The following is a 26,760-nucleotide window of genomic DNA, read 5'->3' as shown; positions in this document are numbered from 1 at the left end:
GCTCACGCTCACACTCACACTCACACTCACACTCACACTCACACTCACACTCATACACATGGTTATTGTGATGGATTTTTTCATATTAATCGATCTTTTGATGTTTGTCAAAGATCATGACCGTACGCTGTTATTAGGCTGAAAATCGACTCAAAACCCCAATTCACTTTTCTTATCCTGACAGAGGCACCTTTCTTGGATAAACCTGCAAGGGCCTCAAGATTATTGGGTTTGGTTCTCGGGGCAGGGAAGTCCACGAGCATGAACGTTACGGGCTCGCTCTAGGTCTCATGGGAAAATCCAGGAACAACAATTAATATTGACTAAAAGGAGAAAATCATAAAATAATCGGGGTCAATGCAAAATTAAAGAAAGAATAGGGCTATTTGAATCCGCCAATTTTCTCCTTACACCATCTTTCTAATTAAATATTAGGTGGGACTATTTGATCCCACCAAATTTCTCTCTATACCTATTTTTAAAAAATAATAAATTCATTATTAAAATTTTAAAATTTGAAAATATCAAGATTATCCTCGATTAATCTTTCTCTATACCTTACAATTGCATATTCTCTTTTTATTCTCACATTCTATAAATTAAAAACTCAATTTTACTATCTTTTGAATTCATTTTTGGTCTTTTCTAGTAGATCATAACCTTTATTTCATGCTTTCTATATATAAGAACTTTTTCTTGATATTCATTAACTTTTGTGTTTACTAAAAATTAATTTCTTAATATTCATTAACTTTCATGACTCATAAAAATTTGTTGACATTCAATTTTAACTGTGGATTTTATTTTTCCTAGTTGCAGTTAAAAGAATACATCTCAATGAATTAATGAGAATTTGTGAAATTGAAATAAGAAAAAGAAGAGAGGGTTAATTAAGTAATTTTATTAAAAACTATTTAGATAATAAAATTCTCAATTAGAAAAAGATATAGAGATGAAATTGGTGGATTCAAATAACCTCACTCTTAAAAATTATATTATCTGAATGATTTGTAAAAAATTACTTAAAAATTATTTATAGAATGTGAAAGTAGAGAGAGAATATGTAATTATAAAATAAAAAATAATTAGTAAAAAGTAATTTTGATATTTTTAATTTTTAATAATGAATTTATTTTTATAAATAGAATATAAAAAAAAAATTGGATGATTCAGATACCCACGCTCATTTAAAAAAAAAAACACACAAAACAAAAGTAGAAGACGACAAAACCAAACGACCCCTTTATTTTCCACTCGTGCCATTTCTCCACTCCCAGTTACTTACAGTGCTTGGGGTGCTCGTCTCTCTCTCTCTCTCTATCTCTATTCCTCGAGGCGCACGTTAACTTGCCGTTCTCTATCTTACGCTTCCACTGGTAATGCTTTTTATCCTGCACGTTCCCAGTTTCCTCAGTGTTTTTCATTCTCATTAAAACCCTAATTAATAACACTCGAATTCAATTGTGGTATTTTTGAGTTCTCAAATCTGCATTTAAAATTATTAGAAGGTACTTATTTTGATTGAAGTAACAATCTAGGGTTTCGTATGTAATTTGATTTTCTATTTTTTTAATATTTTAGTAAGTTTAATCTGGTATATCGTTTTTTAAAATTCACTCAAATGCTATTAGAATTTAGAAAGCTTAATCACAATGGCTGGCTCAATACAAATTGGATTTTTTTTTTTAATTTTTGGGGAGAAATTTCATGATTTGTATTTCTAAAAATTTGTTTATATATTGTGCAACTGGTTATCGCAAGTCTTGGAATTGGCAAGGACTCAATGTGTTGTTTGCATGTTAGTCAAGTGTGAATTGTTTACTAATAATAGTATCTGCAATTTCGTGTAATCTTCATCTCATTTTTTTACTAATAATATTTTTTAGAAATAGAAAAGATGAAAAAAATTGAATTGTTTAATTTATTTAAGCATGCTAATTAAGCTTGTAATTATTAATTAATTTATTAATTCTTATGTAGTTTCATGTTATGGTAATTTATAGGTATAATGTGTCCGATAAATCCAAGTCAAGAAACTCCTTTCATTTGCAGCCACAAACAGAGCATGCATTTTCGACCATGAGCCTTATCAAGACATCACTTTGCAATAAAATAGAAAATGAGTTTCTTTCTAATTGTATGGTTGTCTATGCTGAAAGAGAAATTGCAGATACTATTGATCCAAAATCCATAATTGATGAATTTTATTGTTTGAAGTTGCGAAAAATACAACTTTAGTTATATTTTTGTTTTGAATTACATTTTTATTTTTTATTTTTATATAATTATTTTATTTAAAGTAATTATTATTTAGTGTAAGATTTCTAATGTTCTCATCTTATTATGTGTATTTTATTTTTTTCTTATAAAATTTTATGTTCACTTTACAATATAACTTTTTTTTATAAAAAATTTAGCTCGGGGTACTTTAAAATCCTGGATCTGCCCCTGGCTTCCCCACTATCGAACAAGTTCATGTGACCTCAAATACTTCCTCCAAGAACACATGTTTTCACAACAACTAGTCAGGGGATGCTGGAGGTTTTTCCACCGTAATCCCTTCGACGCTCAAGTCAGCGATTTGGGTTTGCCTAGAAAAACTTAGGTCACGATTCCCATGGCGTAATTAAACTGCTCTAAATAAAAGAAAGGTTTTATTTCAGAAAGAAAGAATGATAGAGAAGATAAAATTGTGAATAGATTGAGAGTATGAGAAAATTAAATGAAAAGTTGTCTAACTCCCTTAACTCTGTTCTCTGAAGCTTTCATATCCACCAGAATTATTAGCCTCTTCTCCCTCGACTTCGTTGATGGGTTGATTACATAACCATGGGCGAATGGGCAGTGTAACTGCTGGTGAGTGAGCTTTGTGCCCAAATTCTTTGGAGGAAACCCACGGGTTGACCTTTGACCAAGTCTTTGAATTGACTTGGTTCTGGTCCCTCCTTGCATGTCTCGAGCCAACTCTACTCGTGTGACCAGCCACACACTTCATCGGGTCTAATCTTCCTCAAGGAGTCATTCTAGGCAGAGGGAGCACATTCTCCTCGTGTGCCTGATCGTGGTATTTCTCACCCCCAAAACATTTACCTTTCTCGACTAATTATTTTGTTAAAATAACTAACCACAAACGTACAAAATTTTAACAAAAAAACTCAAAAAAATAATCAAACGATGAAAGATGGTGAAGACTCATTGATCCATGTTGGATCAGTCTTATTTAATTTACTTACAATAAGAGCGTAACAAACTAACAATTTAGTTGTCCACCTACAAGTGTGACATCTAAAGTTTTTATTAAGTAGCTTTTATTAAGCTTATTTTACTAAAACGTTGATCATGATGATCACATAGATTGTGCCATCAGATTAAGGCCATAAGGTCGTTGGTTGTAGCAATCAAGACTGTCACCAGGCTGAATCCCAAACTTGCCACAGAAAGTGGTAAAGAACCCAATACGGTTACGTACAGCGGCATTCCCACCTTGGCCACATTCAATTCCACCGTTGATTATATTTGTGGTTAGACCGTATCCCGGAAGCCGGCCGGCGTTTACGTCATTTGCTGATGGTTTCCATTCGTCGATAATGACTTCGTGGCACGATGGCTTTGGTGGCTGTGCAGTCATCCAGAACCAGATTGCTGACTTGAATGATAGTACTGGATCAGTAGCAAGAAGGTCTGGATTGTTCAACAACTCCTCTCCTAGCCCTAGGCCTTCTCCGCACCGTAAGTAATTGTAATTCCTAAACACCAACAAATTAGTTAATAATTAATGTTCGACAGAATGTAAATACACATTTAACAAGTTTTTAATTAAAGAGGCCAAGACTTTCTCATTCAGATCAGACAATGATATACTAATTCAAAATGTTCAGCCTACCAAGAGAGTTGAATTGGACCTCGGCCATAGTACTTCCCTCGACATGGATAGTTAGGATCACAGTAGTCGGACGGAGGGCTAACTTCGCTTATAAAGCAATATCCCCAAGCATATTCGCCACCAGGTGCATCGGGCCATCCCCCTGTAAGTTTATTAACCGCAAAAATTGATTAGTAACAAATTAAAATATCGATTGGAGATTGGGTGATGCTGTTTATTTATAATTTAATACTTGCACATTACTTGTTAGTGCACCGGAAAAAGGAATCTTTAAATTTAATTAAGCTGATCAGGAATTGAAACAAACCAGTAGTTTCATGGCCAGTTTGGGCAAAAAAGGCAGCGATTTCTCTTTTACGCATGGTTTCATTTCCAGAGTTACCAAAGCCTGGAAAAGCTTGGGCTGCCTCTATAAAAGCATCATAAGTGTAGAAGCCTCTGGCAGGGCATCGTTCATCATTTCTATACTCAAGCAAGTCATCAAACATCTCCCTTGAGATGATCTTGCCCAGTTCACCGCCATGCGTCCCATGGCCGGTATCACGTCCACCGTACACAACGCCGCTTCCACAGTTCTGTGCTGAGCCTCCTAGTACAAAAGATAAAACTAGAGAGAAAATTAGTAAGGACCCAATAAGCCTCATTTTGAAAGCAACAGTTATGATATCAATTATCCTCTGCTTGGTGTATGTCACAGCTTTGGCTAGAGGGTTATATTTATAGAACGTATATGTCAAGGTTTTTTGAAGAGAGGTTGCTAATTTTCCCAATACTGTAATCGATATATAACATTTGTCTCTTATTATTTTTATAATAACTAATAACTCTCTTAATTGTATAAATTTATAATATTACCCTTATTTTTAATTACACTCTTATTCATATTTATTTTAGATTAAATAAATCATATGAATAGAAATTAAAATAAAAAATTAAGTATTAAAAATAAGAAATATATATTTTGATATAAAAATTAATAATAAATTATTTTTCTTATACTTTTTATTTTATAAATATTTTCTTATAATAAATATATAAGAAAATTACTATAAAATGATAAAAAAATTATTATAAAATAAATAATAAAATATTGTTATTGTACTTTTTACATTTAATTTTATAATTTACAAAATATTTATTAGAAGAAAATGTTTAGAAAATAAAAAAGTACAAGAAAAAATTTTATTACTAATTTTTTTGTTCACATCAAAACATATATTTATTGTTTTTAATACTTATTTTTTATTCAGTTTCTATTCATATGATTTATTTAATTTATAATAAATAAAAATAAAAGTGTATTTGAAAATATGAATAATATTATAAACTAATGTTGTTAAGGGGTTATTGGCTATTATAAAAACCGTTAAGAGGGTAAATGATATATATCAATAACAATAAAGAGAATTTGGCAATCTCCCCTTTTTGAAATACCGAACTAAGTTTTTTTTCTTTTAATTTCTTCAAAGGAATATGTTATTAAGGATTGTACTCCACACCGTTAAGGGTTAGGGATAATATCTCACATTGTTTGATAATAAATTTTTGGTTAGGTATATAAAAGTTTAGGCAACCCTCAAGTCTTAGTTAGCATTTGAGTAAGTCCATGGACTTCTATAAAATAAAATACCTACATAAATTATTTAAAAAAATCTCAAACTTTTTATCCTAAGTTTCCATATTCATTAGTTTATGACTCCTCACTCATAATATATTATGTATAATACATGAAAATTTAAGAAGCTAGCAACGAAAAACTTAAAAATTTTTTATTGAGACTCAGAGACGATGTGCCAAACAATAGATTATATTATAAATATACTCTTTATACGATATCAAAGTTAAAAGTCTTGTGTCTAAACGTTTCATCTAATTTTCGTTGGATCTATATGTCTTACGTAAGAAAGCCTATCACGATTTTATCTTTAAAACCTTGACATAGACAAGCAATAATTAAGGATTTTGATGGTCTTCTTTATTTCACATCTTCTAGAGCTGGCAGCGGCTGTTCTCTGCTTCTAGTCTTTATCCCAGTGTACTGAGATTGGCTGTGAGCTTGAAAAAAACTAAACAAGGGCAAGTGGGGCGATGATATTTGGTGTTTTTTTGGCTGTTTGTGCAAGAATGCTTGAAGGTTGATGGTAAATTGTTGTTGTAAAGGCAGACAGAAGCAAAAGAGGATGTGACTGAAGAATAACAAATGCAAAACGAGCACATCGTCATTTTCATATTAATCGATCTTTTGATGTTTGTCAAAGATCATTACTGTACGCTGTCATCACTTACTAGGCTGAGGATCGACTCACAACCCGAATTGACTTTTCTTATCCTAGCAGAGGCACCTTTCCTGGACAAACCTGCAAAGGCCTCAAGATTATTGGGCTTGGTTCTCAGGGCAGGGAAGTCCTCGAGCATGAACGTTATGGGCTCGCTCTAGGTCTCAGGGGAAAATCCAGTAACAACAATTAATATTGACTAAAAGGAGAAAATCACAAAATAATCGGGGTCAATGCGAAATTAAAGAAAGAGTGGGGCTATTTGAGTCCGCCAATTTTCTGTCCACAAGCTCTTTCTAATGAAATATTAGATGTGACTATTTGAAAATATCAAGATTACCTTTCATGAATCTCTCTCTATACCTGACAATTGCAAATTCTCACATTTTATAAACTAAAGACTCAGTTTCATTATTTTTTAAATTCATTTTTGATCTTTTCTAGTAGATCATGACCTCTATTTCATACTTTTTATATATAAAAACTTTTTCTTGATGTTCATTAATTTTCTGTTTAGTAAAATTTAATTTCTTGATATTTATTAACTTTCATGACTCATAAAATTTTGTTGACATTTAATTTAAACTGTGGATTTTGTTTTCCCTAGTTTGTGATATCAATTATTTGTAACTAAAAGAATATATCTCAATGGATTGATGGGAATTTGTGAACTTGAGATGAGAAAGAGAAGAAAGAGTTAATTAAGTAATTTTATTAAAAACTATTTAGATAATAAAATTCTCAATTAGAAAAAGAATGTAGAGAGAAAATTGGTGTGTTCAAATAGCCCCCTCTTAAAAATTATATTATTTGAATGATTTTTTTAAAAATTACTTAATTAACTATTTCTTCTCTTTTTCTTTTCAATTTCATAAATTCCATCAATTTATTTATATATATTATTTGGATTTCTTTATGATGCTGTATTTATTTTTACAGTATTGATAGTGGGACTAATGTGGACCCTTAGATATAAGAGTTTTAATCTGAATCATTCATTTAATATAATGGATAATTAGATAATTAATTAAAATATAGCAGGTAACTTACAGGTTGCAGGTAAATATTAATTTTTTAATTTTAAATCAATATTAATTTCGGAAAAAACCACCCACACCCCTAAGATTTGCTAAAATAATTATACATGTTCTTTTAGTTTCATAAATAGTCACATAGACCCTCTTAATTTCGTAAATGACTATTATACCTTTTGACTAAATCAATCTAAATAAATATAAATATAGTAATAGGATAAAAATAATAAATAAAAATCATATGATACAAATAAAGTGTTACAATAAATATAATTGATAAAATAACATGTACAATAAAAATTTTGTTAATATTAAGTTATTATTAGTCTATCCTGACGAATGAACTAAAATCTATTAATCCAAAAATTGATCTTAATATTGATATTAATATAGACATAATTAAATAAGATATTGTTAATTTTATAAATTATTGTGAATGTTAGGTATAATTAATTAATTTTATTAGTATGTCAAGTAGATTTTAATATTAGTAAAAAGAATATGACAAACTAATAATAAAAGAATATGAAAAATAATAATGTTAAAAATAAAATTTTTAAAATTGAAAATATTTTATAAAATTTTATCTTATGTTATGTATTATATTTTTTAATTTAAGAAGTTTTGTATGACCATTTAAATAAAATTTAGAGGCGTGAGTGGTCTTTTTCCTATTAATTTTGTAGCCTATTTGAAGTACTATATCATTTTATATCATACATTGCACTTAAGATGTTGATTTTATTAAGGTGTTATGTTATTAAAAATTAAACTTAACATTTATAATGTACTACAACTTTAATGTAAAATGTAATAAAAAATATAAAGACATTTTTGAGTAGTCAATTTTAGTTTTCTTTTACAAAATAGTATTATAAAAGACAACTGGTAAAATGTAATAAAAATGGTATGGAAAAAAAGTTAGTAGAGGTGATTCTATTTATTAAAACATATGACCTAATACACAAATGCACACATATTTAGTACTTCTATTTATCCGTATTTATTGATAGGTGGGAAATTAAAATCGTATTTACCCTAATGTATTATGAATTGATATGTGAAATATAAATATTATTAAAAGTTAATTCGCAGACTGATGAAGTAAACCATCCTTTATGAACATTTGATACATTAATCTAAGGTTAAATGAGATATATCACATGATATTTCATATAGTAGTCCAATTTTCAACATTTGCATATGGTTTTATAAGCTAGTAAACCAATAAAATGTACCATGAGAAATCAAAGGCTATTCCATGGCCATGCATTAGAATAAAATAATCTAACAGTACATACTATATCTGATTGATAGATTTTGAAATTAGTTTGATTACATGATAATCGAGTTATCTTATAACATTAAGGATATGATTTAAGTAATATTTTAGCAATTTTGAGTTTCACATTGAATTTTCAAATTAATTAAATGTTGAAACCCTTTCATGTTTTGCCTGAAATTACAACTTGATAAAATTACAAAAAACCAATAATGAATGGCGTAGGATACATAGTAAAATAAATTTTAAAATATATTTAAACGTTCGTATGAATTTTGTGGAATTAAACAAAATATGTTGTTCAAGTGAAATTGTGAGAATATTTAAAATTATAGGGGTGGTCACTGAAATTTCTCCGAATTGAGCCAACCCCATGATACAGACGGTTTTGTTTTGACAAATACGATTTGTTAGCCACTTTGACTGTTGGTAGAATAAGTTCCTATCGGCAAAACACAATTCAAACTCATCTTTGCAAAGAATAAACAGTATCTCATCAAGGATCAAATCTAAGCGGAGTTTTTGTTCAATCAATCGTACTAAATTCGAGTAGAGTTCTTAGTCAATTAATCAAGTTGTTCGGTTTTGAAAAATATTTATATTCAAGGTAAATCTGGGAGCTGTCATTACAAAAAGCGATGGATATTGATGAACAAGGTTAGTACTGATATGTTCTTTGTAATTTGATATTTAGAATTTTTATGATTATTTTGTTGTTGTGTAGAGAAATGGTTATAACGAGATTTTGGCTATGTAACCATGTAATGGCCAATGCTTTAAAATTGTTCGATTATTTGTCCAAACCAAAAAAAAAAAAAAAAAGGCACGCAGAACATAAGAGAACTGAGAATATGATGCCTGCCAGTCGTGCTTCTTGGAGAAAGAGGCTGAAAATAAGAACTAATACATCATTTAAGTTGGTTGTTTTGATGCTTCTGAGCAGTTTGTATTGTTTAAATCATATCTTAATGTAGAAAAATTGAAATTGAACATTGTAAAATTATTTGAACTTCTAACAAATAGAGCTTTCTAGGGGGATATAGCTTCTAATTTTTTTCCTGGGGAATTGATATCATTTAATTCAGAAACTTCTGGTCTTGTGTAGTTAGAAGACAGCTGTGACCTTTGTGCACTAAATCCTGAATATCTCTAAGATGAGAAGTCCGAATTTGATTCTGTAAATTTCTTCCACAACTAGATACATTTATCTATCCAAACATATATATTATGTAATGTCATATATTCTAGATCAATACAGTTAAATCATGGAAGTTGGCTGATAATCAGAGGCTTGGTTGCTTCAGTGATTCTGAGCAGTCAGCATTCTTTAAGCCATATCTTCATGTAGAAACTTCAAATAGAAAACCGTAAAATTATTTGAACTCCTGAAAAATAAATATTTCTATAGATATATAGTTTGTAATTTTATTCCTTGTTAATTGATATCAGTTAATGCAGAAACTTCGGGTTTTGTGTAGTTTCAAGACAGTTGTGACCTTTGTGCACTAAATCGTGAATATCTTTAAGAAGCAAAGTCAAAATTTGATTCTGTAAATTTCTTCTGTAACTAGACACATTTATCTATCAAAAAATATATAGTATGCAATCTCATATATTCTAGATCAGTACAGTTTAATCATGCAAGTTTGCTGATAACAAAATATTCAATATTGTTTTTGCAGTTATCAACCAAAATTCAAAAGAAGCAGAGTTTGACATTCCTTCATCACATGACATTCTTTCAACAGATAGGGCAACCATTCTGCCAAGTGTAGATGATTCCTCATGTTCCATTGTTTTTAATGGTAAGCACCTGCAACAACTCACTAGTGAAGATGTAATTGGAAGTCAATTTGAGACACTTACAGATGCTGAGAATTTTTACAGTAATTACTCGAAAGTAATGGGCTTCAGCATTCATAAGAATGATATAAGGTATGATAATGATGGTCAAACCAATGTGAGACGTTGGGTTTGTAATAGGGAGGGCGAGCGTGCTAAAAAGTATGTTGAAAGGAAAGATAGAATTCGGGAACCGAGGGCTGTTACGAGAGGCAAATGTCCAGCTGCTTTTAGAGTGAAGATGAATAAGAAGGTTGGTACTTGGGTTGTTAATCAGTTGATCCCTGAACACTCACATGAGTTGGCAATGAATTATGAGATTAAGTTCCTTCGATCCCATCGATCAGTTAAAGATTGTGACATGGCTCAAGCTACTGCGATGAAAACTGTTGGTATAAAGACTAGTCAAATTATGGATTTTTTAGTCAATCAAGCTGGGGGTTATGACAATGTGGGCTTCACACTGGAGGATTTGTATAATTCATTAGATGTTGAACGTCGGTCTATGATGCTTGAAACAGATTCAGAATCTGCGCTGGCATACTTAAAAGGAAAAGCTGATATGGATCCAAATTTCTTCTGTAAATACACTGTAGATGAGGAGAATAGACTTTCAAACTTGTTTTGGGCTGATTCTATTGCAGAAAAACCAATTTCGAGTCTCATAATCTTGCTTCAAACTCTCCTTTCTGGTTAAGTACTCGGCATAGCAACTTATGATCTATGTATAAAATAATCACAATATCATTATTAAAACATTCACTACCAAATGAAAAATAAATTATAAATTAAATACATATAATCTTATTACGCTCTGAATATTATACACACACACACACATAGTATACCTCATCAAATATCCAAACATTAGGAGCTAAAGAAGACATTAAGAAGCGGGTAACAATATGTCGCTTTGTCATTACAATTTTCTCTCTGTACAAATTATACACGCACATTAATAATAAATTAAAACAAATAAGAACATCAAAATACAAACGTATAAAATATGATTACATTAAATACTTCCATACCTTTTATCTAGTTGTTCATGAAAAATATACTGTAAAATATACCATTCTTCCTCCGAAAAAGAAGCTCCATGTTTGGATAAACCAAACTCCTTGTTGCGGCGGCCTTTTTTTTTGGTGAAATTTTCGTAAGGAGATTTTTTATAACGACTGGGCTTTCGAGGACGCACCTTTTTATCCTCAACTGCATCTACTTCGACCGATGATACCAAATCCACAAAATCAACTGCATCCATGGCTTTATCCTACATGCATAAGAACATGAATTTTATTATTATTTTTTTTGTTTAATGAATGTGCTAGTACAAATAATTTTTGAAAAAAAATGTAGAATAATAGTTTGTTATTATACCTTTTTAACAACATTGTGGAAGATTTGGTTCTCTTTCCGTTTCCTATATGCAAATAAGTTTTTCAATGATAAATTTTCATCACATGCGTCTTCAGTCTTGTCCTTAATCTCTGCGATCTTCACCCCAAACTCATCTCCCTTTCCCACGAAATTTTGACCACTTGATTCATTTGTACCATTTTGAACATCTTTACTAGAAGAGTTCATATTTTCCTTCCACGGGTGTGATTGCATATGAGTTATATTATGTTCAAGTGCTTCAACTACACTATACATTTTTTGTACCAATGCATAAGTATCTAAATTGTTCCTCTTCAGCTCACCAAGTTCATACCTGACAGCGGCAAGATTAAAAGTCATCCCATCAATTTTTTCATTAAGCTTTGTCAATTCCTTCTCATGGTTGCAATTTCGAAAGTTTGCTTCACCCTCTCCGTTTGTTTTAATGCTTTTATGGAGCCCTCCATCATCTTTTTTTTCCATCTGCATTTTAAAAAAGAGAAAGTTCATTCCCACCGCATAAAGGCTAAGAGAGGCAAAATTATTAATCTGACTCATGAATCTTTAGGTCTTCACAAAAGAACATATAACAAACTTGAAAAAAAAAAAAATAATTGCCCCTTCAGTTCCAAAAAGTATTGTGCTTCTAATCTTGTTTCACATGCTTCAGCTGTAGTAATTAGTTGCTTTCCATGTAATCAACAAAACCCCAAAAAAATGACACTAGAAGCTGTGGTTTTGATCATATGTGATAACGTGAATTGAACTTCCCAGCAAGGGCTTCAATCTAAAAAGCACATGAGCCATTCTTTGTGATGAATTAATTATTTCTCTTGCATATGTAATTAGTTGACTTTATTCTGGCCGTAATGATGCCATGAGTTGTAAGAATTATTAACCTTCTTATAGGCCCCATAGATGATTGTATAAATAAAGCAAAATTGCAACATGATGAAACTTGAAAAAATCCAAACTAAAGCAAAATTGCAACATGGCCGACCAACTAACTTTTCATTACCAAAAGATAGATGAAAGAAAACAGCACATGACATTAAAGATTCTGTATCTTACTCGCGTTGCACCTTGCCTCATGGTTCTCTCCCCTTTTACTTTTTCTCTATGGCTGGCAATCTGTGAGCCGCACGAGCCTCTAAGCCGCCTGTAAAAGCACGTTATAGAATGATTGTAAGCAACATAGGACAGACCTTAAACCATGGCTGCAAATACTCAAGGCAATAAATTGGCAATACAATAAAAAATAGAGCTATTACGTTATTAAAAAATTCTGATTTGAAAATACGATTAAAACTATAAAATGGATTCAAGAATAACTTACCGAAATATTTACTCCCAACTCATCTCAGGTTTCCGCAGCAACTCAGTTTCGTCGGAGGTGATGGCTCCGAAACAGCCAAATACTGGTCTCTTTGTTGGATTAAACAAGGGTCATATTGTGACGAAGAAGGAACTGCCGCCACGCCCAGCAGATCGCAAAGGGAAAACAAGCAAAAGGGTCCACTTCGTGAGGACTGTGATTAGGGAAGTTGCTGGCTTTGCACCCTATGAGAAAATGATCACTGAGCTTCTTAAAGTCGGCAAGGACAAGAGGGCACTGAAGGTTGCAAAGAGAAAGCTTGGCACTCACAAGAGGGCAAAAAAGAAAGCGAGAAATTTATTGAATCTCTTTCATCTAATCATTAGGAGACAAAGATAATCTTAAAGAATCCAATTATAAAAATATGAACGTGAGAGATAAAGAGAGATTGTATTTTACTGTATCTCTATTTCTTTTTTATTTTAAATTTAAAATTACCTATTTTATAGGTTTGTTAACCGGTTAACACAATTTTCAAATAATTAAAAATTTTCGTTAATAAAAATAATATATACCGTTGATTAGATCTAACGGTCTATATTTCTTACACTATTGATACCGTAAAAAAAATTACGGCATCATAGAGGGACCCATATTATTTTAACCGCAAGTAATTGATATCATTAGTTTAAAAAATCCACTATTTTAAAATGAATATTAACAAATTTTATAAGTAATGAAAATTAATGAATATCAATAAATTAATTTTTACTAAACACAAAAGTTAGTAAGTACCAAGAAAAAAATATTTTGCATACATAAAGTATGAATATAGATTAGAATATACTAAGAAATGTCAAAAAAATAAATTTAAAAAAATGTAAAGTTGGGAATTTAATTTATATAATATAAAAGTAGAGAGAGAATATGTAATTACAAAATAAAAAATAGTTAGCAAAAAGTAATTTTGATATTTTTAATTTTTAATAATGAATTTATTTTTATAAATAGAATGTAAAAAAGGTCAGGTTAAGTTACATCATCATGTAACAAACATTGCATGAATGAGGGCCGTTAGATGTGAACACTAAAATCGAACGAATGGGAATGAAATGAACACAAAAAAAGAAGTGATGGGAAACTGGGAAAACTGGTGAAAGAAAACCGCTTGGGCCACCGGGTCAAAGCAAGGGTTACTGTTTGAATTCGATTCAGGAGGCAAGAAATTTTCCTTTTTGTAATTCGATTCAGTGCCATTAAAGCTGGTTTTCACAGCAACTATGATTTTTTTTTTTTTTTTTTTATAATAGCACCAACTCCTGCCCCTTGACTTATGATCAAACATTACATCTTCAAGATTTAATTTATACCATTATTCAGGGGCAGGCGACCATGAAAAGTTCCTTGGAGCTTGCATCAATGGAGTTAAAAATTAATACCTCATTGATGACTACTCTCAGCACAAACGGTGAAGTGGCTTTGGCTTTAGAAAAAACCTTCTCTGCATCTTCATCTTTTAAAAAGCACACCCTTTCTTGCTCCCCAATTAGTCCACTCAAAATTACAAGGGATTCTTTTTTGAGTTATTTGTCAACAAATCGGATAAAACTCTTCATAAAAATCAAAAAGTAACCCCAAGGATCATCCAGATCAATCTGCATGAGTTTTGCTGTTCATACATGAGCCATAGAAGCAAGCTGAACCGCCAAACCGGGCACTACGGTGAGACGTGAAAACACCGGATCTCATTCCGACCTCGATCTGTTCGTTTTCTCGCTCGGAGCGGGCGGATATGCGCAAGTAGGAAGTTTCCTCAGCCTGAGAGTTCGAAGAAATCATGCCGCTTTGGGTTGCAATGGCTGTAGGAGAAATTATTCATCTTCCCGACTTACTTTTTTCAACCGGCTACAAACCGCTTCAATCGGTAAAATTAGAATTATAATAGTTACACGTGTTGTAATGTTGTTGATTTGTTTGTCAATTTCTGTAATGTTTGTGACATGTTTTGTAAGATATAGAAGTTTATCTTGATTTTTTTTTTTTTTTTTTGGCCCATTTTGGGAGTTGTTCATGGAGTTTATAAGAGTAAATTGTTTATGCATCCAAGTGACATTTTTGGTGTCAAATAGCTGCGGATCGATTTTGTGACCTTGATTTTAGACATTAATGTAAGCATGATGTCTGTTCAGTCTGCCTATATTTTCTTTTGGCCAAGAGAATTTTGTGTCCTGTTTTATGCTAACTGGAAAGCAGAAGCTTGTATTTTGATAAAATTCAAACAGACAACACTAGCTATAAATAAAGTATAACCTGTATCTTTTCATCAGTGTCATGATCACCAACATGGATGAGGTCAGCCAGTGAGATGTGGAGGGATAAGTTTTCATCATTTTGAGAGGAACAACCTAATTCACCAGGCAAGGTCTGTGTAAAAGCAGCCACCCTGAAAGAGTGTGTAATATATAGCTTACTAATCGAGGCACTTGCACAAAAAGCTATTGATGGAAATAGATGTGTGAAGAAATGCATAAATGAACGCTCAACAAAAAGGCTTCAAGCATAAGGACTTAAAATTATAACCAAAAAAAAAAAAAAAAGGAAAGAAAGGAAGGAGAGGGACATTGAATAATTTTCGTAGATGACGAGAAACGAGCCATATTGTGAAAAGCCTACGGCAACATAATTTTATATCCTACAGGGAGAGGGAGGCAAGCCAAGCTGTATTGCATTCTTTTGTATGCATTCGAGGTGACAGAGTCAAATTCATTCATGCGTTGCAAATTTGTATGGATCTCAAAGAACCATTAATTCCATATAGTATTAGCTTATAAAGAGATGCTACTGTGATTTGTAGAATAAAAAATGAAATGGGTAGCTAGTGGGAGGAGACATTGCATAAAATTAGGTGATATATTGTTAAGATCAAGATCTAAATCATGTTAGAGGATGAGATTCCTCTTGTTCCCATCATCTCAGTCTATATATATATATATAGCATTTGTTAACCGAATGAAGGCAAAAGAGCTAGATTGAATTTTGACAATCAACTTCCAGTCTTTTCATACACAGCAAGGAAAAATGGCTGCCTCTTACCATACTCGCTCAAACAGCTTTCCCACAAGATCACACCCTCTCACTTCAGATGTTGGAGAGAATTTGAGAAGATTAAGGTATTCTCAAGCTGCTTCTACTTCATTATCTTCATCAATAGCCCACGAGTTAAATGGCCTTCAAGATTTACATGATTCTGTTGATAAAATGCTTCAACTGCCTCTTGTTCAACAAGCTTTAGCCCAAGGCCAGCATAAGAAATGGGTTGATGACCTTTTGAATGGATCTTTGAGGATCTTGGAAACTAGCAGCATTGCTCAGAATGCTCTCTTGCAGATTAAGGAATCTACACAAGGACTTCAATCAGTTCTGCGCAGAAGAGGAGGAGATGAAATTGAACTTGCAACTGAGGTTAAGAAATGCATAGCCTCTAGGAAGGCAGTAAAACAGGAAGTCCACAAGGCCTTGGCGAATTGACAAGGCATGGGAAACAAATGCTCTTCTCTAATCAATGAGGAACATGTTAGCGCGTTGAAAGAGGTTGAAGCAGTAACCTTAGCTGCATTTGGATCCTTGCTGTCCTTTATCTCGGGTGCTGGGATTCCATCAAAGCTAAGTGGGTTTGTATTGGCTTCCAAACTCATCCGCCCCAAAAGAATAGCTTGTGAGGAAGTCAAGATAGAAACGAATGAGTTTGAGAAGGTGGATGCTGCATTGACACTCAAATCTGTTAACACTGTTTATTTGCAAAACCAGCTGAAAGAATTGGAGTCCAGCATCCAAGATCTTGAAGAAGGCCTTGAATCCTTGTCTAGGCGTTTGATCAAAGCTAGAGTCTCCTTTCTCAACATCCTTAACAATTAGATTACAAATTTTATTGTCATGCTTGTAAATGATTGAAATATACCTGTATCATCCTATAGAAATGAAATTATATACAAAAAACAAATTGTTTGTCTGGTATATCACCTTTCTTCCATCTCAGTATCGGTTGCTTTCACTCTTAAATATTGCTAGATGATACTTGATTATCATTTCGCCTTCTTTGAAGTAAAAATAAATGAATGCGTAGGATGAACAGGTTAAACTTAACTGTAAATTCTTCAGATTCTTTTCCCCATTAAATCATTGGTTCAAACATCTTAGAGAACCCCTTATTTTTGTTTATGGCAAATTTTATGCAATTTTAAAATAGAAATCATTGTTGTGAAGTTTCCTATTGTCGCCTACTATATGATGAAGTATTATCTATTATTGAGATCCACATGGTAGACTGACTTCCCAGGGCTTAGATATCCAAAAATGTTCTGGCTGTCTTTGTATTAGGGTGATTTCTGCAGCAATACGCGTACTAACTTCATAATAATTTGATGCATCCATGACTCGTTTGCCAGGCATTTCCTCCAAGTGAGAGGCAAGCCACGTTGGATAGCAGACCTAATCAAAATTTTATAATCTCTGCCACAATGAGCATCATGATGATGAATAGCAATGCCATTGAATTATTAATTAGCCACATGCAAATGTGGCTTATAGAATTGGATATTGCCTTTATCTGTATAGGCAGGATAAGTGTCAACGGCACTTTTTGCGTTGCAAATAATTGTCATGTTAAAATAATCAAACGATGAAAGATGGAGAAGACTCATTGATCCATGTTGGATCAGTCTTATTTAATTTACCTACAATAAGAGCGTAACAAACTAACAATTTAGTTGTCCACCTACAAGTGTGACATCTAAAGTTTTTATTAAGTAGCTTTTATTAAGCTTATTTTACTAAAACGTTGATCATGATGATCACATAGATTGTGCCATCAAATTAGGGCCATAAGGCCCTTGGTTGTAGCAATCAAGATTGTCGCCAGGCTGAATCCCAAACTTGCCACAGAAAGTGGTAAAGAACCCAATACGGTTAGCTACAAAGCTATTCCAACCTTTGCCACATTCAATTCCACCGTTGATTATATTTGTGGTTAGACCGTATCCCGGAAGCCGGCTGGCGTTTACGTCATTTGCTGATGGTTTCCATTCGTCGATAATGACTTCGTGGCACGATGGCTTTGGTGGCTGTGCAGTCATCCAGAACCAGATTGCTGACTTGAATGATAGTACTGGATCAGTGGCAAGAAGGTCTGGATTGTTCAACAAGTCCACCCCCAAGGCTTCTCCGCACCTTAAGTAATTGCAATTCCTGTACACGAACAAGTTAGTGAATAATTAATGTTGGATAGAATGTAAATGCACATTTAACAAGTTTTCAATTCAAGAGGGCAAGACTTTCTCATTCAGATCAGACAATGATATACTAATTCAAAATGTTCAGCCTACCAAGTGAGTTGAATTGGACCTCGGCCATAGTATTGCCCTGGCAAGGGACATGGACAGTAAGGATAACAGTAGTCGGACCCATGGCTAACTTGCCTAATATAGCAATATCCCCAAGCATATTCTCCACCAGGTGCATCGGGCCATCCCCCTGTAAGTTTATCAACCACAAAAATTGATTAGTAACAAATTAAAATACCGATTGGAGATTGGGTGATGCTGTTTATTTATAATTTAATACTTGCACATTACTTGTTAGTGCACCGGAAAAAGGAATCTTTAAATTTAATTAAGCTGATCAGGAATTGAAACAAACCAGTAGTTTCATGGCCAGTTTGGGCAAAAAAGGCAGCAATTTCTCTTTTACGCATGGTTTCATTTCCAGAGTTACCAAAGGCTGGAAAAGCTTTGGCTGCCTCTATAAAAGCATCATAAGTGTAGAAGCCTCTGGCATGGCATCGTTCATCATTTCTATACGGAAGCAAGTCTTCAAACATCTCCCTTGAGATGATCTTGCCCAGTTCACCGCCATCCGTCCCGTGGCCAGTATCACGTTCACCGCACACAGCGCCGCTTCCACAATTCTGTGCTGAACCTCCTTGTACAAAAGATAAAACTAGAGAGAAAATTAGTAAGGACCCAATGAGCCTCATTTTGAAAGCAAGAGTTATGATATCAATTATCCTTTACTTGGTGTGTGTCACAACTTTGGCTAGTGGGATGATATCTATAGAACATATGTGTCATGGTTTTTTGAAGGGAGGTTGCTAATTTCCCCTATTTCTTAATAGTATAAATTTATAATATTACTCTTATTTTTAATCACATTCTTATTTATGTTTATTATAAATTAAATAAATCACATGAATGAAAAAAAAAATTAAGTATTAAAAATAAGAAATATATATTTTGTTATAAAAAATTAATAATAAAATATTTTTCTTGTACTTTTTATTTTATAAATATTTTCTTATAATAAATATATAAGAAAATTATTATAAAATGATAAAAAATTATTATAAGAAAACTTGAATGATAAATAAAAAATTATTATAAAATAAATAATCAACTATTATTCTTGTACTTTTTACATTTAAGTTTAAATTTACAAAATATTTATTAGATGAAAATGTTTAGAAAATAAAAAAAGTATAGGAAAAAATTTTATTACTATTTTTTTGTTCACATCAAAACATATATTTATTGTTTTTAATACTTATTTTTAATTCAGTTTCTATTCATATAATTTATTTAATTTATAATAAATATAAATAAAAATATATTTAAAAATAGGAATATTATTGTAAATTAATGTTGTTAGGGAGTTATTGGCTATTATAAAAATATACATGGGGTAAATGATATATATTAATTACAGTAAATGTTATTTGACAATCTCCCCTTTTTGAAATACCTAAGCAAGTTTTTTTTTTTTTTCTTCAAAGGAATATGTTATTAAGGATTGTACTCCACACTGTTGAGGGTTAGGGATAATATCTCACATTGTTTGATAATAAATTATTGGGTAGGTATATAAAGGCTTAGGCAACCCTCAAGTCTTAGTTAGCATTTGAGTAAGTCCATGAACTTCTATAAAATAAAATACCTAAATAAATTATTTAAAAAAATCTCAAATTTTTTATCCTAAGTTTTCATATTCATGAGTTTATGACTCCTAACTCATAATATATTATGTATAATACATGAAAATTTAAGAAGCTAGCAATGAAAAACTTAAAAATTTTTATTGAGACTCAGAGACAATGTGCCAAACAATACATTATATTATAAATATACTCTTCATACGATATCAAAGTTAAGGTCTTGTGTCTAAACGTTTCATCTAATTTTCGTTGGATCTGTATGTCTTACGTAAGAAAGCCTATCAAGATTGTTTATCTTTTAAAACCATGACATAGACAAGCAATAATTAAGGATTTTGATGCTCTTCTTTATTTCACATCTTGTAGATCTGGCAGCGGCTGTTCTCTGCTTCTAGTCTTTATCCCAATGTACTGAGGTTGGCTTTGAGCTTGAAAAGAACTAAACAAGGGCAAGTGGGGCGATGATATTAGGCGTTTTTTTGGCTGTTTGTGCATGAATGCTTGCAGGTTGCTGGTAAATTTTTGTTGTAAAGGCAGACAGAAACAAAAGAGGATGTGACTGAAGAATAACACATGCAAAACGAGCACACCGTCATTTTCATTGCAGAATAACACATGCAAAACGAGCACATCTTCATTTTCATTGAGGCAGCAAATGCCTAGAAATTAAGGCAAACCCTAACATACATTAAGGTCTTGTTTGGTTGGAGGATTAAAAGTGGGGATTTGACTCTTTTTTTAAATTTTATCCTTGTCTCATGTTTGGTGCTATCAAGGATATTGAAATTTAGTCATCGTGGGCCTACAAACTAATCTCAATTTTGTAAAGAAAATTATCCCAAGAGAGGCTATGGGATTAGTTAGTATTGGATTATATTGATAACTCAATTAAACATAATAATTTATAAATATTAAAATTATAGTCATATGTGATAAATGTAATAAAAAATATTGATTTTAATCATGTAAATAATAAATTATACTAAAAATATTATTAATTTCAAATTAAAATAAAATTTTATTTTAATTTATTTAATTATTAATTATTTTTATAATTTCAAATGTACATTATAAATTAATTATTAAATTAATATTCAAAAAGATACTTTTTTTTTATAAAATAATAGATTATTGAATAAAAATAATAAAAATATCATATATATATTTAACAAAATAAAAATTATTTATATTATTATTTATATTTCATTAATGTCATTGAGGTTGATTTGTATTATTAATAATACAAAATTTCAGTTTATACTAATAACAATAATAATAATAATAATAACTTGTAAATTGTAATATTATAATATAAAACATGATTATTTATAGTCCAATCCAATATTGTACCAAACACAACATAATATTATATAGTTCAATATTATCCTATCCAATCTAATCTAATCCGGCATACCAAACGAGACCTAAATGTACGTTAGAGGGATCCACAAATTAAAATAACTCACGCCTCACACTCACACTCACACTCACATTCACACACTTGGTTATCGTGATGGATTTTTTCATATTAATCGATCTTTTGATGTTTGTCAAATATCATTACTGTACGCTTTATCACTTACTAGGCTGAAGATCGACTCAGAACCCGAATTGACTTTTCTTGTCCTAGCAGAGGCACCTTTCCTGGATAAACCTGCCTCAAGATTATTGGGCTTGGTTCTTGGGGCTGGGAAGCCCTCGAGCATGAACGTTATGGGCTCGCTCTAGGTCTCAGGGGAAAATCCAGTAACAACAATTAATATTGACTAAAAGGAGAAAATCACAAAATAATCGGGGTCAATGCGAAATTAAAGAAAGAGTGGGGCTATTTGAGTCCGCCAATTTTCTGTCCACACGCTCTTTCTAATGAAATATTAGATGGAACTATTGATCCCACCAAATTCCTCTCAACCCTTATTTTAACAAATGAATAAATTATTATAAATTTGAAATTTGAAATTTGAAAATATCAAGATTACCTTTCATGAATCTTTCTACAATTGCAAATTCTCACATTTTATAAACTAAAAACTCTATTTTACTATTTTTTAAATTCATTTTTGGTCTTTTCGAGTAGATCATGACCTCTATTTCATATTTTTTATATATAAGAATTTTTTCTTGATGTTCATTAACTTTTCTGTTTAGTAAAAATTAATTTCTTAATATTCATTAACTTTCATGACTCATAAAATTTTGTTGACATTCAATTTAAACTGTGGATTTTGTTTTCCCTAGTTTGTGATATCAATTATTTGTAACTAAAAGAATATATCTCAATGAATTGATGGGAATTTGTGAACTTAAGATGAGAAAGAGAAGAAACAGTTAATTATGTAAGTTTATTAAAAAATATTTAGATAATAAAATTCTCAATTAGAAAAAGAATGTAGAGAGAAAATTGGTGTGTTCAAATAGCCTCCGCTTAAAAATTATATTATTTGAATATTTTTTTAAAATTACCTAATTAACTATTTCTTCTCTTTTTCTTTTCAGTTTCATAAATTCCATCAATTTATTTATATATATTATTTTAACCGCAAGTAATTGATATCATTAGTTTAAAAAATCCACTATTTAAAAATGAATATTAACAAATTTTATAAGTAATGAAAATTAATGAATATCAATAAATTAATTTTTACTAAACACAAAAGTTAGTAAGTATCAAGAAAAAAATATTTTGCATACATAAAGTATGAATATAGATTAGAATATACTAAGAAATGTCAAAAAAATAAATTTAAAAAAATGTAAAGTTGGGAATTTAATTTATATAATATAAAAGTAGAGAGAGAATATGTAATTACAAAATAAAAAATAGTTGGCAAAAAGTAATTTTGATATTTTTAATTTTTAATTTTTAATAATGAATTTATTTTTATAAATAGAATGTAAAAAAGGTCAGGTTAAGTTACATCGTCATGTAACAAACATTGCATGAATGAGGGCCGTTAGATGTGAACACTAAAATCGAACGAATGGGAATGAAATGAACAGAAAAAAAGAAGTGATGGGAAACTGGGAAAACTGGTGAAAGAAAACCGCTTGGGCCACCGGGTCAAAGCAAGGGTTACTGTTTGAATTCGATTCAGGAGGCAAGAAATTTTCCTTTTTGTAATTCGATTCAGTGCCATTAAAGCTGGTTTTCACAGCAACTATGATTTTTTTTTTTTTTTTTATAATAGCACCAACTCCTGCCCCTTGACTTATGATCAAACATTACATCTTCAAGATTTAATTTATACCATTATTCAGGGGCAGGCGACCATGAAAAGTTCCTTGGAGCTTGCATCAATGGAGTTAAAAATTAATACCTCATTGATGACTACTCTCAGCACAAACGGTGAAGTGGCTTTGGCTTTAGAAAAAACCTTCTCTGCATCTTCATCTTTTAAAAAGCACACCCTTTCTTGCTCCCCAATTAGTCCACATCAAAATTACAAGGGATTCTTTTTTGAGTTATTTGTCAACAAATCGGATACAGCTCTTTATAAAAATAAAAAAGTAACCCCAGGGATCATCCAGGTCAATCTGCATGAGTTTTGCTGTTCATACATGAGCCATAGAAGCAAGCTGAACCGCCAAACCGGGCACTACGGTGAGACGTGAAAACACCGGATCTCATTCCGACCTCGATCTGTTCGTTTTCTAGCTCAGAGCGGGCGGATATGCGCAAGTAGGAAGTTTCCTCAGCCTGAGAGTTCGGAGAAATCATGTCCGCTTTGGGTTGCAATGGCTGTAGGAGAAATTATTCATCTTCCCGACTTACTTTTTTCAACCGGCTACAAACCGCTTCAATGGGTAAAATTAGAATTATAATAGTTACACGTGTTGTAATGTTGTTGATTTGTTTGTCAATTTCTTTAATGTTTGTGACATGCTTTGTAAGGTAACGAGACCCATAAAAAAAATTGGGTGATTCACGTTGCCACACTCATTTAAAAACAAAAACTAACAAAGAGGAGGAAGTAGAAGACGACAAAAGCAAACGACCCCTTTATTTTCCACTCCCAGTTACTTACAGTGCTTGGGGTGCTCGTCTCTCTCTCTCTGTCTCTGTCTCTATTCCTCGAGGCGCACTTTAACTTGCCGTTCTCTATCTTACGCTTCCACTGGTAATGCTTTTTATCCTGCACGTTCCCGGTTTCCTCAGTGTTTTTCATTCTCATTAAAACCCTAACTAATAACACTCTCTAATTCAATTGTGGTATTTTTGGGTTCTCAAATCTGCATTTAATTTTATTATAAGTTACATACTTTGCTTGAAATAGACAATCTAGGGTTTCGTGTGTAATTTGATTTTCTATTGTTTTGTTTTTTTAATCTTTTAGTAAATTTAATCTGGTATATTGTTTTTTTATAATTGACTCAAATGCTATTAGAATTTAGAAAGCTTATTCACAATGGCTGACTCAATACAAATTGGAATTTTTTTTTTTTTTTTTTATCGGAGAAATTTCATGACTTGTATTTCTAAAAATTTGTTTATATATCGTGCATTGGAAGTGTATTTGGTGATTGTTAATTCTTACATTTTTGCTTTATAAACTGGTTATCGTAAGTCTTGGAATTGGAAAGGACTCAATGTGTAGTTTGCATGTTATTCAAGTGTTTTACAGAAACTAGTGATTTTGGCCAAGCTTGGCATGTAGAATGAGAGTGGTGATATCTGGGTATGTGTCATTTTTTTATTTTAGCAGACATGTCTGGGTCACAATGGAATGAAGTGGCTCTGAATGGGGAGGATCTTTCCTACATGCTTGATGATGAAACAACCCCGGTTAAGGCATGTGGGGATTTGGCTTACCATGCCACTCATAACGGTAGGGGCTTGTTTTGCTAGCATTCATTGACTCTCACAATTTCTTTTTCTTGCGTTGAAAGATCATGCTGGTTGGACAATGTTTTTTTTTTATTTGAGAGAGTTGATTTCAGGTAATATGAGCAAGGAAACAAAAGATTGTAGGGAGACTTATTCCCAAATAAAGAGGCGACGAATGTTACAATTTGACACTCAAGTGGTAGATTCTTCCCTATGCAGTGATGAAATGCCATCTCCGTTCCTTAAATCAAATGTCAGTGCGGGCCACATCTCTTCTTTGTGATCATTCTGTAATAGCATCATGTCTTTATATTATGGAGCACGTTTTAGTTATTTGATCATATGTCTAAATTGCTCCTTGCTTGTCCTTTCAACATTGCTAATATTTATGTTCTTCATTCTGTGTAGGAGAGGGGGGAGTCAGTCGAAGAAGTATTACCTGAAGCATCTCAGTGGACTACTGAGTTTTCAGGTTTGTATTTTGCAACTACATTATGATACAGTCAAGAACTTGAATGTCTATTTTCGAGTTCTCTAATCATATTGTGACATATCTTAGCAGGTGTATCTGCCTCTAGTTGTGATGGTACAGATCAGTCATTAGAGGGGTGGATTTCCGAATGCCTTAATGATCCTGAGATGAATTTTAGCACTGATGAGCTGTATGTTTCTTTGGACTATTGCTTTTTAGTTTGATTGCCATTTGACTATAATCTGATTTGTTTATCATGTTAGACTCAGGGACTTCTCTGGAGCATCTGATATACAAATTGATATTTCAGGTGCATGAAGTTATACTTCTTGTTCAATATCTATCACTGTTTTTTCATATTTTATGTGCACTTCTCTCTCTCCTTCGCCCTCTCTTTTTCCTTTTCTGCATTAAGCTTATCAAAAGTTGTTCACTGTTGCAGAATTCAGTAATTCACCGCCTGCATATGATGCTAACATTCTTCAACAGCATTGTACTAAAACTCCTCACAATGTTGTTTTTAGAGGTACATGCCTGTTTTTGCTTTCACTTTGAAGTTTGTTAATTCTGAATTAATGTGCTGTCATTTTTAATTATAGTGTGATATTACGATAACACAGCAACTTCCTAGATTTGATCATTTCTGGTAGTCTTCCTTTTGTTCTGTGTTGATCTGCTCGCCTGCATACACAAATGAATAGTACATAAAATCAGTTATGGATAGAATCATTTATAAACTGTGTTGTTTACATGTGCTATTTTGGTTATTGTTTGTATTATTGTTTTCTTTATATCGTTATGATCCACATGCCCTTTACATCTGTAGCAACTTCTAGCACATTTTGTCTGGTATGATTGTGGATTTTTTATTCAAAATTCTGTCAAACGACTATGTCTGACTCTCTGTTCTGCTCACTTTAGGTAGAAAGTCACTCATAAGAACCCCAACTAAATTAGCTTCTTCAGTTGCCTATCCATTTGCTTTCATTAAGCCATGTGGAGTCCATGGAGACATTACTTTGAAGGACATAAACCAGCGGATTCACTCTCCTGCATCAACATTAAGACAAAATACTGAAGATCCTTCAGCTTATCCAAAATCAGCTTTTTCTGGGAAGCCTGTTGTTGGTAAAACCAAAATTCGCACTGAGGGAGGAAAAGGCAGTATCACAATTATGAGAACCAAAGGTTGAGTAGATAGTAGTTTTCAAACGTCCATTTTGCGGCCCTTTTTCTTGCCCTGTAATGTTCTGGGTTGAGGTGCATCTGTATTATAGTAAGGCCGTCTAACGTAGAAGTTTATCTTGATTTTATTTTTTTTGGCCCATTTTGGGAGTTGTTCATGGAGCTTATAAGAGTAAATTGTTTATGCATCCAAGTGACATTTTTGGTGTCAAATAGCTGCGGATCAATTTTGTGACCTTGATTTTAGACATTAATGTAAGCATGATGTCTGTTCAGTCTGCCTA

The 26,760-nt window shown here is 32.1% G+C and overlaps 5 protein-coding genes and 1 pseudogene across 5 annotated transcripts; 3 read left to right on the top strand and 3 right to left on the bottom strand.

The window, feature by feature from the left end:
- Nucleotides 1-1,354: 1,354 nt before the first annotated feature.
- LOC102625652 (protein XRI1) lies at nt 1,355-26,760 on the top strand. Its single transcript, XM_052432393.1, has 8 exons — nt 1,355-1,376; nt 24,698-24,820; nt 24,933-25,072; nt 25,228-25,291; nt 25,379-25,481; nt 25,555-25,601; nt 25,734-25,817; nt 26,213-26,760. The coding sequence occupies exons 2-8, from the start codon at nt 24,700-24,702 to the stop codon at nt 26,482-26,484; spliced, it is 831 nt and encodes a 276-aa protein (XP_052288353.1). The 5' UTR covers nt 1,355-1,376; nt 24,698-24,699; the 3' UTR covers nt 26,485-26,760.
- LOC102627878 (endochitinase-like) lies at nt 3,183-4,546 on the bottom strand. The gene is made up of 3 exons (NM_001320070.1): nt 4,191-4,546; nt 3,884-4,025; nt 3,183-3,746 (listed from the first exon to the last, which is right to left on the bottom strand). The coding sequence occupies exons 1-3, from the start codon at nt 4,525-4,527 to the stop codon at nt 3,347-3,349; spliced, it is 879 nt and encodes a 292-aa protein (NP_001306999.1). The 5' UTR covers nt 4,528-4,546; the 3' UTR covers nt 3,183-3,346.
- On the top strand, nt 8,917-11,067 carry LOC127899174 (protein FAR1-RELATED SEQUENCE 5-like). Its single transcript, XM_052432392.1, has 2 exons — nt 8,917-9,132; nt 10,158-11,067. Exons 1-2 carry the CDS (start codon nt 9,114-9,116, stop codon nt 11,012-11,014), a joined length of 876 nt encoding a protein of 291 aa, XP_052288352.1. The 5' UTR covers nt 8,917-9,113; the 3' UTR covers nt 11,015-11,067.
- Nucleotides 11,158-13,380, bottom strand: LOC102629253 (uncharacterized). Its single transcript, XM_052432394.1, has 4 exons — nt 13,034-13,380; nt 12,769-12,856; nt 11,698-12,180; nt 11,158-11,590 (listed from the first exon to the last, which is right to left on the bottom strand). Exons 2-4 carry the CDS (start codon nt 12,787-12,789, stop codon nt 11,333-11,335), a joined length of 762 nt encoding a protein of 253 aa, XP_052288354.1. The 5' UTR covers nt 12,790-12,856; nt 13,034-13,380; the 3' UTR covers nt 11,158-11,332.
- On the top strand, nt 15,899-17,553 carry LOC127899175 (uncharacterized; annotated as a pseudogene).
- On the bottom strand, nt 17,699-19,121 carry LOC112495475 (endochitinase-like). The gene is made up of 3 exons (XM_006486582.4): nt 18,707-19,121; nt 18,394-18,541; nt 17,699-18,256 (listed from the first exon to the last, which is right to left on the bottom strand). Exons 1-3 carry the CDS (start codon nt 19,041-19,043, stop codon nt 17,863-17,865), a joined length of 879 nt encoding a protein of 292 aa, XP_006486645.2. The 5' UTR covers nt 19,044-19,121; the 3' UTR covers nt 17,699-17,862.

This window comes from Citrus sinensis, chromosome 8, assembly GCF_022201045.2.
Source record: "Citrus sinensis cultivar Valencia sweet orange chromosome 8, DVS_A1.0, whole genome shotgun sequence".
In the NCBI taxonomy this organism is placed as follows: domain Eukaryota; kingdom Viridiplantae; phylum Streptophyta; class Magnoliopsida; order Sapindales; family Rutaceae; genus Citrus; species Citrus sinensis.
Note: the sequence above shows the minus strand (reverse complement) of the source record. Positions and strands in the feature narration are given on the sequence as shown.

Bases quoted from the DNA above. Each gene is read 5' to 3' on its own strand.
- LOC102627878 (NM_001320070.1), bottom strand. From the start codon at position 4,527: ATGAGGCTTATTGGGTCCTTACTAATTTTCTCTCTAGTTTTATCTTTT. The intron at 4,026-4,190 runs GTTTGTTTCAAT...ATAAACTTACAG, and splicing joins AACTGGCCATGAAACTACTG to GGGGATGGCCCGATGCACCT. The intron at 3,747-3,883 runs GTAGGCTGAACA...GTTGGTGTTTAG, and splicing joins GGTCCAATTCAACTCTCTTG to GAATTACAATTACTTACGGT.
- LOC102629253 (XM_052432394.1), bottom strand. From the start codon at position 12,789: ATGAGGCAAGGTGCAACGCGA. The intron at 12,181-12,768 runs GTAAGATACAGA...TTTAAAATGCAG, and splicing joins TGAGGCAAGGTGCAACGCGA to ATGGAAAAAAAAGATGATGG. The intron at 11,591-11,697 runs GTATAATAACAA...TTATGCATGTAG, and splicing joins TCCACAATGTTGTTAAAAAG to GATAAAGCCATGGATGCAGT.
- LOC112495475 (XM_006486582.4), bottom strand. From the start codon at position 19,043: ATGAGGCTCATTGGGTCCTTACTAATTTTCTCTCTAGTTTTATCTTTT. The intron at 18,542-18,706 runs GTTTGTTTCAAT...ATAAACTTACAG, and splicing joins AACTGGCCATGAAACTACTG to GGGGATGGCCCGATGCACCT. The intron at 18,257-18,393 runs GTAGGCTGAACA...GTTCGTGTACAG, and splicing joins GGTCCAATTCAACTCACTTG to GAATTGCAATTACTTAAGGT.
- LOC102625652 (XM_052432393.1), top strand. From the start codon at position 24,700: ATGTCTGGGTCACAATGGAATGAAGTGGCTCTGAATGGGGAGGATCTT. The intron at 25,292-25,378 runs GTTTGTATTTTG...GACATATCTTAG, and splicing joins GTGGACTACTGAGTTTTCAG to CAGGTGTATCTGCCTCTAGT. The intron at 25,818-26,212 runs GTACATGCCTGT...TGCTCACTTTAG, and splicing joins TCACAATGTTGTTTTTAGAG to GTAGAAAGTCACTCATAAGA.